This window comes from Triticum urartu, chromosome 5 (assembly GCF_003073215.2).
Source record: "Triticum urartu cultivar G1812 chromosome 5, Tu2.1, whole genome shotgun sequence".
NCBI classification, from domain to species: domain Eukaryota; kingdom Viridiplantae; phylum Streptophyta; class Magnoliopsida; order Poales; family Poaceae; genus Triticum; species Triticum urartu.
The window spans coordinates 3,591,714-3,603,384 of NC_053026.1; the positions used below are offsets into that span (position 1 = coordinate 3,591,714).

Consider the following 11,671-nt stretch of genomic DNA (forward strand, 5'->3'; position numbering starts at 1 on the left):
GCAACAGAAAATGAAGCGACTCGTGGAGGAATGTAGGCCGTGGGTGAGTGAGGGGGCACATCACCAGATATTTTACTACTAACTAATACTCTCTGTTCCAAAATAAACGACTCAATTTTGTACTAGTTTTAGTACAAAGTTCAGTCAGTTATTTCGGAACGGAGGGAGTACATTTCTTATTGTTTCTCATATAACCTTTTTGCTTCACGAGCTAGCTTCTTTCTTTTGGTTTTCTTTAAGGATCTTTTCTTTTGGTTTCATGCATTGCCAACCACCGATTTCTCACGGCCCAAATCTGAACACACGTCCTAAAAGGCGAACACACGTTCTCATGCACGCGTTCATTTGTATCTATTTTTCCTTTTTCTTTTGCGGGGACATTCATTTGTACCTTATATGATTACATTTTCTTTTATCTTTACTACTTCATCCGCAAAAGAAATATCATACTACAAAATTCAAAAAAAAAGAGAATATCATACTACTTCACTTGTCTATCAAAATTGTTGTTGAAATTTCTGCCCATGACCTCGCCACTCGCAGCCCCCACCCGATGACCAGCGTCGCCGTCCTCTAGACTCTCAGATATATCTACCTCCTCGCTCTGTTGTCCGTAACCGATCCGTCGCATCTGGTGCACATCCATGGGTTGTTGCAATCAAACATACTTGGATCGTGTAGGATTCGAATGAGCAAGACACGAGGCCCTTATTTTCTCCCGTGTCCTTAAGCGGCGACGCAGGTGTGGCTCATCCTCTGCCTCGGCCGCCCCCACGTCCATGGACCTCATTTGGGACACCCTAACTCCGGCCGGCCTCAACACCAACATCACGCCTACCGTCGGCCTCACCATCTTTTGAAAAAAAAATTGGGATTCTCACAATGCCGTGTGTTTCCACCATGAGCATCTCTTGTTGTCATTCTTCTTAGGAGTATCATCTGACACTGCGCCGTTTGGTTAAAGATCCTTATGACTTTTTGAGGGATGCATTTAGGTCGGGATCCTCTTTGCTAATGATTGTTAATTTTTATCTTTCTCCACTAATGCTACTTGAATATGAAATAAGATTCTTCCTGCCTGGCTCCGTACCGGTGATGTTTCAAGCGTCGTCAAAAGGGCGTGTGGAGGCGTGTCTTTGATGAATCTTGTATGATCTGATCGGTGTTTGTCTTTGGTCGATCCGTCTGGATCCGTTATTCGTCGTCTCATTTGCGTGTCTGCAGGTTGGATCATCCGCTTCTCTTCATCGACGACGGTTGATGTTTCGATGCGCTGATCATATGGGGCCTTAGCACGACGACCTCCCGACTGTCTACCACAACAATGTTTGTCCTGCTCCGACGATGGAGGGGCGATGACGACGACGCGCCTTCGGCTCGCTCCAGTGCTTCTAGTTGTCGCTAGGTGGTCTACGGACCTGGATGCAAATTTTACTTCTGATGTTCCTTGTACGACCCGACAGTTAATGAATAGATCGAAAGTTTTTTTGAAAAACAAAAAGTTTTATGGCAAGCATTTGTTAGTTTGTTATCGTATCATTCGGCCCTTATGATATTTTTGGATAATAATCGGATAAGGAAGCGTCCGAGAAGCTCGCGGGCGCTGACCGTCTTGACCTGCGAAGGAAGTTGCGTGTCCCCTCCTTTTTGCACATACCCCCTCCATCCTCCCCATGTCGTCACCAAACGATCCTCCATCCAGTTCCCCTCCCATCAGCGGCGCCCGCCACCCACCCGTGCGCCGCCCCGCCGAAAGCAGAGATCTTTCCGGAGATCCCCCACGATCGCCGCGCGCACACCAACAAATCCGGCCTCCCGAATCTCCCCGCCGCCTCCCTCGATCGCGCACTCCTCTCTCCAACCTACCACCGCCGCCGCCCTCCTCACAGCCGCAGGAGGGATCGCCTGACCCGGGGGGAGAAGGCGACGTCGCCGCCGGCCACGGCCAGGGCACGCCGCCGCCGGGTCGCCTTCCCTTCCTCTCGCGTCGGATGCCCCGTCTCAAGGTGAGAGAAAAGGATCTGCTTTCACTGCTCACGCGCGCCATCGCTACTGCTTCCGCCACAGGGGATTCTGCGAATGTCCTGTCCTCGGGATAACGCGTCGCGGTGGCCGGTGGCCTGCCTTCGCCGCCACCTACCCCCGCAACCCTCTTTCCCGCCCGGCCGCCCTCTGCAGCCCGGGGGTGGGCTGCGTCAGCCCTAATTCCCCAGCCCAGCCCGGCCCCCGCCGGCGCCGGCCACCGAGAAGAGGGCCGCCCTCTTGTGTTCTTGCTAGTACCAGTACGCCAAACCGGTTGATTGAATCCCCACAAGCCGCGAAGGTCAAATTTTTTGTTTCCAGCAACAACAACCAAAAAATCATGTTTCCCCCCTTTGCATTCAGCTCTCACACACGAGCTCCCATTTTTGGACTATTACACCGATTGATGTACCCAATGATGTGGCAGTATTATCCCCTATCAAACCTTAGCTCAGAGAACAAACCTTTCCCCTGTTATTCGTAGCATCTTTGTGGAAACAATCTTTTAGAGAGAATCATCTTGGATCAGGACAGTTGGACACCAATGGTTCTGCAAACGGATCAATTTGCCCTTTGTTCAGGACTTGTTTCCGTGCTTCGGTATCACCATTTTGGCTTATACAAGTTGAAGGTTTCAAGCTAAGGCGCAGCAGGGGTCTAGATTATGGAATTATTCTTAAGCTCTCATCCAACTAGAGCCCTGCAGATAGCCTTGACTAGGCCAAGCATTGGGGGATTTTTCGGGTTAGACTGTAAATCCAACATCAATTTTGTAGTCGAAGCTAAAATCCAGTAAAGCTGACTTCTGATTGGCCGTGACAGCCACCCATTTGGCAGAAGGAACTCTCTGTTTCTGAAGAAAGTTTCACTAAGAACTGCACTTTTAGCTTAGTAAACGAAGTTGTTGCTTGTTCATCATTTGGTTTCTGCTTCGGACATCCATAAGCTTTTCACCATGCAGAAATAGGAGAGGTAATAACACAAGTTAGGTTAACTATATAAGGCACTTGTTTTGCTGTACATAATCTACTGGGCCAATTGAGTTCATGCTACTACTGATTTGATTTACAGCTAATAAAATAATGCATCCTAGTAAGCAGTATAGTGCTATACACAAATTTTGACCACATTTTTTTTGCAGGTCTGCCAATGAGGGCCAACATGGAGCTCTTTGGTTGGTAGAAGTCGACATATATAGGCATTCTTGAAATTTGTTGATTAATTTATTAACCAGTAAGTCCCTCCCTCCCTCCCCAACATACATTTCTTCATTTACGCATGCTGGTAAACCTTCTATGAGTTGCCGACATACATTTTTACTTTTATGCATACTACTCCGTCCGTCCCAAAATAAACGTCAATCAGCGACACTTATTTTGGGACGGAGGGAGTATTAAATTATATCCTTGACAGTACATAATATCATTCTCTCTCGTCTTCTTAAAAGACAAAAGATATGACTAGATGAGGGACGAGCACATGAAAGGAGTCAAGAAATCGCATTAAGCTTGTAGCCCATTTATGCACCATATCTAGCTTCAAACTTTTTCTAGTTAAACACTACCTTGTTGTCTATCTAATTGTATATTGTTATGCTTCTCATTTGAATGAAAAGGGTCTTCCAAAATGCAACTGGGTAAGCAATTACATCGCTAAAATAACCTTAGCTAAAATGGAGCACCATAATATGGTGTTTTATTTATATATTCAATTTGGGCCAACTGCAAAATGGAGCACCATAATATGGTGTCTGTATATTCAATTTGGGCCAACTGCATGGAAAATATTTTTTGCAATATCCATTGCTAAATTAATCGTAACAAGCAAGGCTAGATGTAATTCTCGAACTTAATAGCTACATTACTTGGTCATTATGCAGTGTACTGCATGCTAGCATTCATCGCGCAGTCTGATTCTTTTATACCAACAGTATTGAAAAAACCCTGTTGTCGAACTTGTAAATATGTTTTAGACTTTTGTTTATTGGTTAACGGTCACGATTGTATCACAGACAAGAAGTTGCAAGCTTTCTGCGTTCACTTGATAATATTCATGTCCTGTTCTCTGTAGCTTATTTTTCCTTGTGGCTTGTACTGTTTCTGCGATTCTTGTGTCTTTGATTATAATAGTCCATCGAAACAAATGTTGTCATGCATGACCTTGGTTTTTTTATCCAGATTATGAAAGCATAATCTCTTATTTATGTAAAATAAAAGGTTGTTCTAGTTGATAACACTATGTAAACTTTATATTGCAGTTCATGTTGAGGGCAAAGCAACTCAGCACGCTAACCCAGTGTGCACGGTCCTTCTATCTTAGTGGGTCAAGGTGTGGTAGCGCGGATGGAGCTTCGTGCACGTGCCCTGATGATGACACTTGTGGTTCAAAGAGGCAGACTGCGAGTGCTATCGAGCGCAGATCTTCTGTGAAGGCTCCGCCTCCGTCTGCGCAGCATGTTGCTGGTAGTGCTGCTGGATACCCAGCTCAAGCTGTTAATGTCATTCCTTCCACCTCATCTCCAGACAAGGAGCCAGCATCAAGCAACAGAAGTAACCATCCTGGTAACCGTCAGGTTCAAGGAAATAATTATGTGCAGCCATCTAAGCAGGCCGCCAGGGGCATTTCTCAGTCGGGAATTGCAGGAGCTGGTGTGTATAATGAGTTGGTAAATTTGAAGTCCTCCTCGAATAATGGAAGCACTAAGCAAGTTCCACAGGCTGGTGCCAGCTATTCTAGCAAGCCATTATCTGGTGGCCAGTCTTCTAATAACAAGGCAAATAATCAGCATAGCCATGCTGGGGCAAATACCCCTTCCATGCAAATTGATTTTGGGAAGGGGGGCTCAAGATCTGGATACGCAAAGCCAAAGCAGAATTTCTCGGGGCCAGCGGCTGCAGTTTCCGGTTCACCATCACAAATAAGGAATCAAAGGCATCCTAATCAAGGCCACTCAAATTACCATTCTAATAGTAGTCCCAATTCAGATGGCAGGTGGGCTGGAGTTCAAACTCGCAACTTCTCAGCTCCAACTGTTTATAGTGGTCCCTCTGACAAATCTCAGGGCCCTTTAGTAGGAACAATAAAAGGTCATGGCGGAGGACCGCAGTCTAATTTAAGATCACTGAAGTCATTGCGGGCAGTCGAACAGTACTACCATACGCTGCAGCAGATGAAGTGGGGTCCCATGACGGAACATGTTCTTGATAATCTCCGTTGCAAGATTGACGCGTTCCAGGCTAATCAAGTGCTGAAGCTGCTTCATGACCACAATATCGCGCTCGGTTTCTTCCATTGGTTGAAGCGGCAGCCAGGGTTCAAGCATGACGGCCATACCTACACCACCATGATAGGGATCCTCGGACAGGCAAAGCAGTTTGGCACGATGAGAAAGCTTCTCGATGAGATGAGCTTGGTAAACTGCAAGCCAACTGTGGTGACATACAACAGAATAATACACGCGTATGGCCGTGCAAACTTTCTAAGAGAGGCTGTTAAGGTCTTCGAGGAGATGGAGGGAGCTGGTTACGAGCCTGATCGCGTCACATACTGCACACTGATTGATATCCATGCTAAGTCAGGGTACCTGGAAGTGGCCATGGATCTGTATGGCAGGATGCAAGAAGTCGGCCTGTCGCCCGATACCTTCACCTACAGCGCCATGGTGAATTGCCTTGGAAAAGGGGGCCAGCTGGCGGCCGCCTACAAGCTTTTCTGCGAGATGATCGGGAACGGGTGCACGCCCAACCTGGTTACCTACAACATAATAATCGCCCTGCAGGCCAAGGCAAGAAACTACGACAATGTCGTGAAGCTGTACAAAGACATGCAGATCGCCGGATTCCGCCCCGACAAGATAACCTACAGCATTGTCATGGAGGTTCTTGGTCACTGTGGTCATCTGGACGAGGCTGAGGCTGTGTTCCTCGAGATGAGGCGCGACTGGGCTCCTGACGAGCCCGTGTATGGTCTTCTGGTGGACCTCTGGGGCAAGGCCGGCAATGTCGACAAGGCGTTAGGGTGGTACCATGCGATGCTCCAGGATGGTTTGCAGCCCAATGTGCCCACCTGCAATTCCCTACTCAGTGCTTTCCTCAAGCTCAACAGGTTCCAGGACGCCTACAGCGTGCTCCAGAACATGCTTGCGCAGGGGCTCGTTCCGTCTCTCCAGACATACACCTTGCTGCTCAGCTGCTGCACCGATGCTCATGCGCAGATGGGGCTATGCTGCCAGCTCATGGCGATCACCGGACACCCCGCCCACATGTTCTTGCTGTACCTGCCCGACGCCGAGCCCGGCGGCGAGAACGTGAGGGACCACGCCAGGTATTTCCTGGACATGATGCACAGCGAGGACCGGGAGAGCAAGAGGGGCATAATGGACGCCGTGATAGACTTCCTGCACAAGTCCGGCCTCAAGGAGGAGGCCGGCTTCATCTGGGAGGTGGCCGCGCAGAAGAACGTCTACCCGGACTCCGTCAGGGAGAAGAGCTCCTCCTACTGGCTCATCAACCTCCACCTCATGTCCGAGGGCACCGCCGTCACCGCTCTCTCCAGGACGCTCGCCTGGTTCCACAGGCAGATGCTGCTCATGGGCTCCTGCCCCGAGAGGATCGACATCGTCACCGGCTGGGGGAGGAGGAGCAGGGTCACCGGCTCGTCGCTGGTCCGCCAGTCCATCGAGAAGCTTCTGCATCTCTTCCAGTTCCCGCTCTTCGCCGCCCGCGGCAACACCGGCTGCTTTGTCGGGTGCGGGGAGCCGCTCAGTCAGTGGCTGCACAACCCCTATGTCGAGCGCATGCATTTGCTCTAGTCAGTTCTTAATTAGGGCCTGCTTCTTCTGCTAGGTTACGTTATGTATCATCAGGAATAAACACTTTTTAGCTAGCTGATGAACAGGTGCAGTTTTGTGGAGCAACCATTCTCTTTGATGAAGGAAGCATCTGTTCTAGTTTCGTCGCCTGTAGCATGTGTGTGTTAAGAAAATGTAGTGACGGTTGAGTTCTTATGTTTCCAAACTTTTTTATCTGTGATGTGATGAGAACATTTAGACATTGCATTGTTGCATTCTGAATTAGACAATGACTTATGTTGCTGTAGCTGTAAGTTCCAATCCAACCTTCTGGAAAGCAATGCATCGGTCTTCTGATTGTTACACCAAAGTTTGCATCAATTCAGGAACTTGCTTCACAGCAAAATTGCTGCTACGATGCGACGAACGAGTAGTCGATGTACCTTTCTGAATCTTGGTTGTGTGTAATTTCATCTGTTATAGTTTCATCTGTAGCGAGTGTGCAGACATTTAGGGACTGCATTGTTGCATTCTGATTGTTTAAAAAGAACATTAAGAAATTCTTTCGCAACAAAAGGAACATCAAGAAATTGATTTGTTGCATTCTTGATTAGACAATGAGAATTGTTCTATGTTTCAGTAGACCAGGTACTGTAGCTCAGGAAAAGCAATGAATGCACTGGGTATATTGATCTTCTGATTCTTACTGCCAAGTTTACAAGGATTCACAAGTTGCTCAACTAGGATCTTACTCCATTACAAAATTGTCGCTACAAGACAACGATACAGTTACTCGATGTGAATCTTGGTTATCTTTGCTTGTTTTTTAGCTACAATACTGTGGACTAGCAGCTAAGCTACACTCTCAAGTTTTTACAAAGTTACTCAGCCAGTAAGAACTAAGAATCCCTCCTTGTCATGATTTCGTACATGTCCTTAAGATCCTTGTAGTTGCAAACAGGCTTGCTCTTCTTTGAGAATGCTGTTTGATGCCAATGTGCCAATGCTTGTCCCAGCTATATACCCACCAGTCCATGCATTCTGTGCAAAACAAAGAGAAAATGCCAGTTGAAACCTTGTGTTCTCACTTCAAAAGTTTTTACTAATTCACTGCTCTCCAGGAAGAGAAAATATCTGCTCCTTACCTGAAAATTGAATCCGCCCGTGACCCCGTCGACGTTAAGTACCTACAGCAGGATCACACTCTGTAAGATAAGATGACCAGAAGGTTGCAAGTTCAAGAACAGTTGTGCTGTTACCTCTCCTGCAAAGAACAGATTGGGCTGCTTCTTGCTTTCCATGGTGCTAAGCGATATCTTTACAACAGATGAACAAGTTGAAATTTTCGTGAGTTGAACCATGTTTGTGAAAACTGCCATTAAGTTGTCGACTAATAGATACCTCTGAAAGTGGAACACCTCCAGCTGTCACAAATTCATCTTTGAATTGACCCTACATATGACGATGAGGGAACATCAGTGAGCACAGATACATCAAAAAACCGCTATCGAGCTTTTCAGGTGATATACTTAAGATATCACGCACATACCTTCCCAACAACCTCAAACATCCACTGTTTTAAGCGAAGGGCTATCGCATTTAGATGACTTTTTGGCACGGTGGCCCAGTGCATGTCACCATCTAAACTCTGCAAGAGAAAACTTCGACTGAGTAAAACATCAAATTAAGGGGCTGAGTAAGGACCAGGATTCAGCTACTGCAACCTCTTGTTCTAGAAGGAATCCCCAAAACCTCTTCACCAGACCAAACTCCTTGGGAAAGGCGTTATTTACTTTGTTCTTCTGCAGAGATTAAAAAAAAATCTTAGTACAGCTTCACCATAATGTTTTACAAGGAAAATCGGAATATTCAGGGAATACTTCTGTGACAAAATTACATAAATCATACAAAACACTCCCTCCGTCCGGAAATACTTGTTGGAGAAATGGATGACAAGTATTTCTGGACGGAGGTTGGTTAAAGCACCCCAACATGACAGATAAAACAGAATGTTGTAAAGGTGGCTATAAGTATCTGTATCTGCAGTAGCAAATCTTCATTAAAATTGAACTCAGAAAGCCTAATAAGGGAGGCATATAAAGAAACAGAAAGCTATGCCCATCTTGTTGAAGGCATTTACAAGAACTGGTCGATTAATTTATTAAAGCAAGAGGCATTCAAAAGCAGAGTTAAAAATTTAAAACTCGGATTCTCTATTTCTAAAAAGAACTCAGACTCTCTCAGATGAAGACATTAACGAAGGACAGGGAAAGATCAGAACCGCATGTTGGTCTTTGTGCTGGAATAGGATCCGCTTCACGTCCTCGATGTGAATGTCCGGTATGAAGTCAACCACAAGCTTTGCTGTGTTGAAAGAAATATACATATTCCAACAAGAGAAGTGGATGAGTTCGACAATATCTTTTACTCCCTCCGTTCCACAATACAAGACGTTTTTGCAAGCTTGTGGGACAGAGGGAGTAGATCTTACATGCTGTTTTAAGATACTATTGTAATGGAAAGTTTCATGTGATTGATGAAACACAAAATGCACAAGCTGAAGAAACAAAACACTAGATCCAGCTATGTTCCGTATTAAAAATGTAGTGCCATTCGTGTACAATTTCTTCGGGCCTCACCTTGGTACTTGTCCTGATATAGTTCACGTGCTCCCCATGCAGACAATCGAAGAACAACAGGGCCACTAAGCCCCCAATGTGTAACCAACATAGGTCCAGTCTGCAATGGGCAAACAATTGATGTAAGCAAACATCTATGACGGAGCCTATTGCTGAAGGTGGTCGGCTCACCTGAGTTAACTCAGGAGCGCTTTTCTGAATGCCATCTAGCATCAGCTTTGCCGTGACCCTTGTGAACGAAACCTACATGACAAGAGACAAAAAGGGGGGGGGGGGTCATTTTTTGTCCAGCCAGTCAGTCACTACTTGTGAGTATGAGATTTGCAATAGCAGTTATGGATCAATACCCCAGAGAGATCAGCCAGTCGCTTGTCTGCAATTTTAAATGTGAATAAGCTGGGCACAGGCGGAATAATAGAGTGGCCGTGTTGCGCAGCAAACGAGTAACCCTGCAAGTAAGAGAACATGAAAGGGAGGTAGTATATTGTGTCTGCTGTCTAGTAGAGTAAGCATCTATTCACATACCTGCTGGCTACTGCCTGTCGCAACCAAGACATAATTGGCGTCGATGTAATCAACAAAATCAACAGTACGCTTCTGAACTTCCACAACAAATTTCCCATTGTCATTGACAGATGCACCCGACACGGATTTACCAGCCTGCAGGGAAACTTCAAAAAGAACTCAATTCCAGAAATTGTTTCTTCGCGGTGAAGGGCGTGTGGACGAATGGACAGCAGATTCATATAGCATTTAGCTACCTCCAAGTCTTCTCGCTTCATTCAGCAGGCAGTCTACTACCGAAGCAGAGTTGTCGGTGACAGGAAAGACTCTTCCATCGTCTTCGGTCTGACACGGCAATCAAAACAGTAGACACACATAAGAAAAACTGGCTTCAGACAATGCACAAGCAAAGATCCTGATGTAAATTAAGATTACCTTAAGCTCCACACCATGATCCGAAAACCAGTGCATGGTATCCTGTGGCCCATGGGTGCGAAAGAAGGATCCCCGGAGTTCTTTGTACCCCCTAGGATAATTTCTCGCAAGTCCCTGAGGATCAAATAATATTTGACTGGTGACAAAGGCAGACTTACAAAACACATGTAATAAGCGTAAATCAATTTTACGGTAACGAACCAAAATGGTACACACATTGCCACCATCTAATTCAGTCGATGAATGGACAGCAAACTCACTGACTGACACAGCACAATGGCTAGAATACAGATGGGCACACCATGCATTCCTAGCATATGTCTAGGCCACAGTTGCAATGCAGCAGAGCATGCAATTGAAAAGCAATCGACGCAGCAGAGTATGGGGCGTACACGTACCGATGGGTCGAGCTGGTGCCCGTTGGTGACATTGCACCGCCCTCCGCCGGAGATCTTGACCTGCAGCCATCCATTCCAGCAATTCATACTTAAGCAACACCATAGCAGTAGATTTTCAGTCCAATGGAAATCAAGGCATTGGCATGGTTGGTACCTTGGACAAGAACTTCCCTTTCTCGATGACCACCACGTTGAGGTGGGGGGCCAGGGTCTTGGCCCTTATCGACGCGTACACCCCGGCGGCGCCGCCGCCCACCACAACCAGCGACTGCTCATCCTCCTACATGGCGAACACCGGCGTCAGGAGCTAGGGGCGGCGGCGATAGGCCGGCGGCTGAGCTGGGCTAGTTACCTGCTCGCGGGCGTGGCCGGAGGGCGCCGGGGCGCAGACGGAGGTGGAGACCGAGGAGGAGCAGCGCCTCCCGCGCAAGACGAAGGGGGTGGCGCGGCGAGCGGCGGCGGCGGCGGCGGCGGGCTGGAGCCACGGCCACTGCGGCGGCATTTTCGTCGACGAATTAGGTGGAAGGCTGGACGCCAAGGTGCGACTGGATAGTGTGGACCCAATGGGCCTGGACTTGCTATAGTGTGGGCCGGGTTTCTTGGGCTGGAGCCCAGATTGACTTACAATATTCTTTTCAAGTGCCTTCGATCTTTGTCGCTTCTTTCCGTTTTGTCAGGGTTTGTGTCCTGCCCAGGAAGATGAGACGGCGGCGGCTTCCTGAAGATGGAATAAAGGTCTCCCCGCCTAGTCCCCGTTCCAGCGGTGCGTCTAGCATCGTTGGTGGGCGTGTGGAGGTGTGTCTCTGGCGGATCTATCTTTGATGGATTTGCTCGGATCTCGTCGTTGTTCGTCTACGTTCGTGTGTCTTTGGATTGGATCCTTC

The 11,671-nt window shown here is 47.3% G+C and overlaps 2 protein-coding genes across 2 annotated transcripts; one reads left to right on the top strand and one right to left on the bottom strand.

Moving 5' to 3' along the window:
- The first annotated feature begins 1,672 nt into the window (after positions 1-1,672).
- LOC125506751 (pentatricopeptide repeat-containing protein At1g18900-like) lies at positions 1,673-7,093 on the top strand. Its single transcript, XM_048671477.1, has 3 exons — positions 1,673-2,006; positions 3,164-3,255; positions 4,280-7,093. The coding sequence occupies exon 3, from the start codon at positions 4,283-4,285 to the stop codon at positions 6,830-6,832; it is 2,550 nt and encodes an 849-aa protein (XP_048527434.1). The 5' UTR covers positions 1,673-2,006; positions 3,164-3,255; positions 4,280-4,282; the 3' UTR covers positions 6,833-7,093.
- Positions 7,094-7,486: 393 nt separating this feature from the next.
- LOC125506752 (uncharacterized protein YtfP) lies at positions 7,487-11,349 on the bottom strand. The gene is made up of 16 exons (XM_048671478.1): positions 11,140-11,349; positions 10,942-11,067; positions 10,788-10,847; positions 10,390-10,503; positions 10,212-10,299; positions 9,976-10,121; positions 9,798-9,899; positions 9,622-9,693; positions 9,451-9,550; positions 9,093-9,175; positions 8,536-8,613; positions 8,361-8,459; positions 8,213-8,263; positions 8,071-8,127; positions 7,957-7,998; positions 7,487-7,852 (listed from the first exon to the last, which is right to left on the bottom strand). Exons 1-16 carry the CDS (start codon positions 11,287-11,289, stop codon positions 7,748-7,750), a joined length of 1,473 nt encoding a protein of 490 aa, XP_048527435.1. The 5' UTR covers positions 11,290-11,349; the 3' UTR covers positions 7,487-7,747.
- Positions 11,350-11,671: the final 322 nt, after the last annotated feature.